Source organism: Trypanosoma rangeli (assembly GCF_003719475.1).
Source record: "Trypanosoma rangeli strain AM80 chromosome Unknown Tra_15.4_contig_00786, whole genome shotgun sequence".
NCBI classification, from domain to species: domain Eukaryota; phylum Euglenozoa; class Kinetoplastea; order Trypanosomatida; family Trypanosomatidae; genus Trypanosoma; species Trypanosoma rangeli.
This window is the reverse complement of record NW_021706537.1, coordinates 148-3,863: the sequence shown is the minus strand read 5'-3', so window position 1 is coordinate 3,863 and position 3,716 is coordinate 148. Positions and strand designations below refer to the sequence as shown.

The following is a 3,716-nucleotide window of genomic DNA, read 5'->3' as shown; positions in this document are numbered from 1 at the left end:
CGTCCCTGTGGTAGAACCTCTCTTCTGTGTTTTGGGAGTATTTTTTTTTTTCGTTTGTTTCAATGGCCGTATGCCACTCCATGCAAATTCCCAGTGGGTGGCGCCCCTTTCCCTTCTGTTTGCCGCTGCCATCAACACATGCGGTGCCGGTCTTGTTGATGTGCACCTCATGTGTTGCATAAGAAAACGAGGCCGAGTATACGAAGAAATATGAACGGTGCGTGGGAGGCTGTGGCAAGGCAGTCGTTTTTGCGGTCGATAAATATACAAATACACACGCTGTCTTCTTGTTACTTCTGGAAGCGTGAAGGAAAAAGCGACCGCCAACGTATTTTTTTTAAAATTAAATAAAAAAAAGTGGAAGTACATCAATATATATATATATATATATATAAACGTAAATAAATTTGTTTTTTTTTTGATTTGAAGCCAAATTACTGCAGCTCAGTTTTAGTTTGCGCCCTGTCCGCCAGTTTTACTGCGTGTGCCCGTGTCGTATTTGCTGTCGACGCCGGCTGTGTTGGTGGCATGTCTTTTGTTCCATTCTTTCCCGCTAGTCGCATGGATGGTGCCCCGCGTCTGGCGGTTTGGTGATGCGTGAGAGCTGCGCGGCCCGTCGGCCCTTTGTTGCTGCGCCCCGTGGATTGGTTCACCGGCACTCGCCCCGCCGGTCAGCCGAGGTGGCTCTTTGCAGAGGGGAAACGCCGCCTTTTTTGTGCGGCCCAAGCGGAGGTCCGACTGATGCCGTTAACGGTGAGTTGGCGCTCCTGCGGACACATGTGCCCTCTTGTCGCCCATGCCCGTCCGTTTTAAATTTCCCAACGCAGTTAGGTTCATTCGGTACGAGTTTGTGCGCCTGCGACACCGAGTCTCACACCCCACACACGCAGCGGCAGATGCGTCAATATGCTTTCTGTTTTCTATTTAAATTACATTGGGCGGCGGTGTGAAGTCGCACGGACACGAGGAATGGGAGGAAGTTGCGCCCATTTGGGAGACGGAGGAAGAGATGATGGGCGGGAGGCACAAATGCCGATTGCGCTCTGCTGGAAAAGGGGCGCATTACAAAACGGCGTTGGCCTCTACCCTGAGATGTTCCGCACCACCACTACTCCGAGGAATTGGAGCCTGTCACCTGCGTGCGTGCGTGTGCTCAGCGCCCTTCTCCTCAGTGCCAGTGCTTCGGGGACCGTAAATTAAGCGTTGGAAGTGATGTGATGCACGCCTGCACTTTTGCTCGGCTGTATGCTAACACCGGAGGCAAGGACGGCGCTCTACCCGCTGTACCCGGACACCGCACTGGGCACAATTCACAGTGTGTGGACGGCGACGTGCTTAAACTGCCCTTATTATTCTTTTTTTTTTTCTTTGCTGGCGAAGTTTGCATCGGTGCGGTGGTGGATGTGCGCCACCTCGGCGACGGTGCACGTTGCCTGTGCCCTGAGGGGGCCGCCTCACGCCGAGGAAGGCATCATCATCTGGCGGTACTGCTTTCTTGCGATCTACTGAGGTGTGCGCAGGCATCAACGTTGATTGTGTGTTTCAACCATGATGCGCTCTTGATGGGCCACATGCATTTTGTCTGCTTGTTGTTGATGAGATAGCCTCGCCTGTTTGTCTATTTGGCGCAACGTTCTGTTGCTTTATTGAGGTGACGTTAGGTGTGCGTCACGGTGGGTGATTTCTCTTTGATTCTTCGCCTCCCGTGAGTGTATGAGTGTGACCGCTGCTCTCGTCGCACCGCCGTTGCGCAGGAGGCGTGGCAATTGCTGGTGCGTGTGCCGCCCCCTTCCGCCTTCCTGCAGAGGCCCCCCTTTACCCTTCGGCCACGTTATTGTTGTTATTAATTTGGTCGGGGGTGCGTGGGGTGGGTGGAAGTGCACGGAGAGTGACTGGAGGGACTTGATGGCGGTCGCGAGGGAGATGGCGGAGGCGGAGATTGAGGGGCAGTACTGCAGCTGCAAGCCGGAGTTTGTGCAGGGGCTGCGGGTGGGTCCGCAGGCCGAGGCGGAGGGGGAGATTGTGTCTTCAGGCCCCCAGTGCGTCGGTCACAATTCAATTTGTTGTGGAAGGTGACGGGTTTTATTATTATTATTTTGTGCGGCATGGCGCTTGTGGATTGCTGCGAGGCCGCGGGGAGATCAGAGAAGTTTTTGGTTTTTTTTGTTGGCTTGGCTCCTGTCGGTTTCTCCTTGCTGCGGTGAGGAGCTGGGGATGCGCGGGAAGGCCATGGGAGACGTGATGTGGCGCGCGGCAGCGGAGTACGAGGGAAGATGCTGGAGTTTTCAAGGCGCCGCAAGGCTTCCCTTTGGGCTGTGGCTATCTTGAGACTTTTAAGTATTTTGGAGGAGGGCAGTGCCACACCGCGTCCCGCTGTTCTTTCCGTTGCGAAGCCGCAGGCAAACGCAACCGCGCGCACCCGATGCATGCATTGCCGTGCGCGTGGATGACCCTTTCGTGGTCGGTGCTGGCGCAGTGCCGTGGGGGCTGAATCTTCCTTTATGCGAGACCTTGGTCGGCTGCTGTCGTTGCTTCATTCTGCCCGCTGTACTTTCCACCTATCGTCCTTCCTCTCTCCATTCTTTTTTGTCTTTTTTTTCCCACTAACTCGCAGCTCAACCCACTGGCTTAAGCGACTCTGCAATTAATACTCCTACTGCGGATGGCGAGGATGCTGGCGGTGCGGCGCAGTGCGGTGTGCGCTTTGGTGGTCCTTGCGCTGCTCTGCGGCGGCTGCTCCCCCGCGTGGGCGGAGGCGGATGAGCATGCTGGAAAGACGCAGGAGGTGTTCGTGGAGTTCTCATGTCCGGACAGTGACAATAAGTTAAGTTGGCGCCTCCCAAACTCTGGAAATTGGAAGAAGTGTGCACACGTCTGGAGCACATATTCATCTTTGAGCGGACGCACTGTGGGCGATGATTACATCTGCGCCTGGGGCGGGTTATTGTACAAAGGTTCCAAATCCATACCGAAATGCCCTGAATCCGCGGCAGAGACCACTCATGCGTTTACGTTGAAATGCAACACGGATGACAAGAGTGGAGTGTACAAGTGGTGGGAGACGATGAAGGGAAACCGCGGGGAGTCGTCCCCTCCTCTTTCAATTCACGACACGTCTGACAGCATACACACTTGTACGCTTCAAAAGCCCAGTGAAGCTGCTGCTGAAGAGGACGGTCACTCGCCTAAAACAGGGGGCGGTGGGAGGGTTGCGGCCAATTCTGCGGGCAGGAGTGACGTCGCCATTGTGTGGATCCGCGCCCCACTGCTGCCGCTGCTGCTGCTGGTGGTGGCTGCCGTTGCCTGTGCTGCTGGGGAGTGACTGCTGTAGGGCAACTGCACACACACACCCAGGCAGGGCGACGCAGAGTGTTTGTGCGCCGAGTTTGCATGTAGTCTCTCTGAGCCAACGTCTCTCTTGCACTTTGAGGGGTGTTTTGTTTCTTCTTTTTTTACGTTTGTTCCAATGGTTGTTTGCTACGCACATCCCAGTGGGTGGTGTCCCTTCCCCTTCTGTTTGCTACTGCCACCAACACGCACACGCGGTGCCTGCCTCGTGGCTGTGCGTTGCACGGACTGCCCAAACGAGACACGAGGCCGCGGAGACTGTGACGGGCAACCGTGATGCGTGCGTGCGAGCAGGTGGTTTTGTTTTCTTTTTCGTTTCTTGCATGCAATGAATACACAAATACACACGCTGTCCTCTTGGGCTTTTG

The 3,716-nt window shown here is 55.1% G+C and overlaps 2 protein-coding genes across 2 annotated transcripts, besides 2 other annotated features; both read left to right on the top strand.

Moving 5' to 3' along the window:
* Positions 1-341: 341 nt before the first annotated feature.
* Positions 342-371: a microsatellite.
* Positions 372-407: a microsatellite.
* A 1,306-nt stretch (positions 408-1,713) lies between these two features.
* On the top strand, positions 1,714-2,076 carry TraAM80_10085 (uncharacterized protein; the record flags this gene model as incomplete). The annotated part of the gene is made up of 1 exon (XM_029386733.1): positions 1,714-2,076. The coding sequence occupies one exon, from the start codon at positions 1,714-1,716 to the stop codon at positions 2,074-2,076; it is 363 nt and encodes a 120-aa protein (XP_029233412.1).
* A 595-nt stretch (positions 2,077-2,671) lies between these two features.
* Positions 2,672-3,322, top strand: TraAM80_10084 (mucin-like glycoprotein; the record flags this gene model as incomplete). The annotated part of the gene is made up of 1 exon (XM_029386732.1): positions 2,672-3,322. One exon carries the CDS (start codon positions 2,672-2,674, stop codon positions 3,320-3,322), a length of 651 nt encoding a protein of 216 aa, XP_029233411.1.
* Between the last annotated feature and the right edge of the window lie 394 nt (positions 3,323-3,716).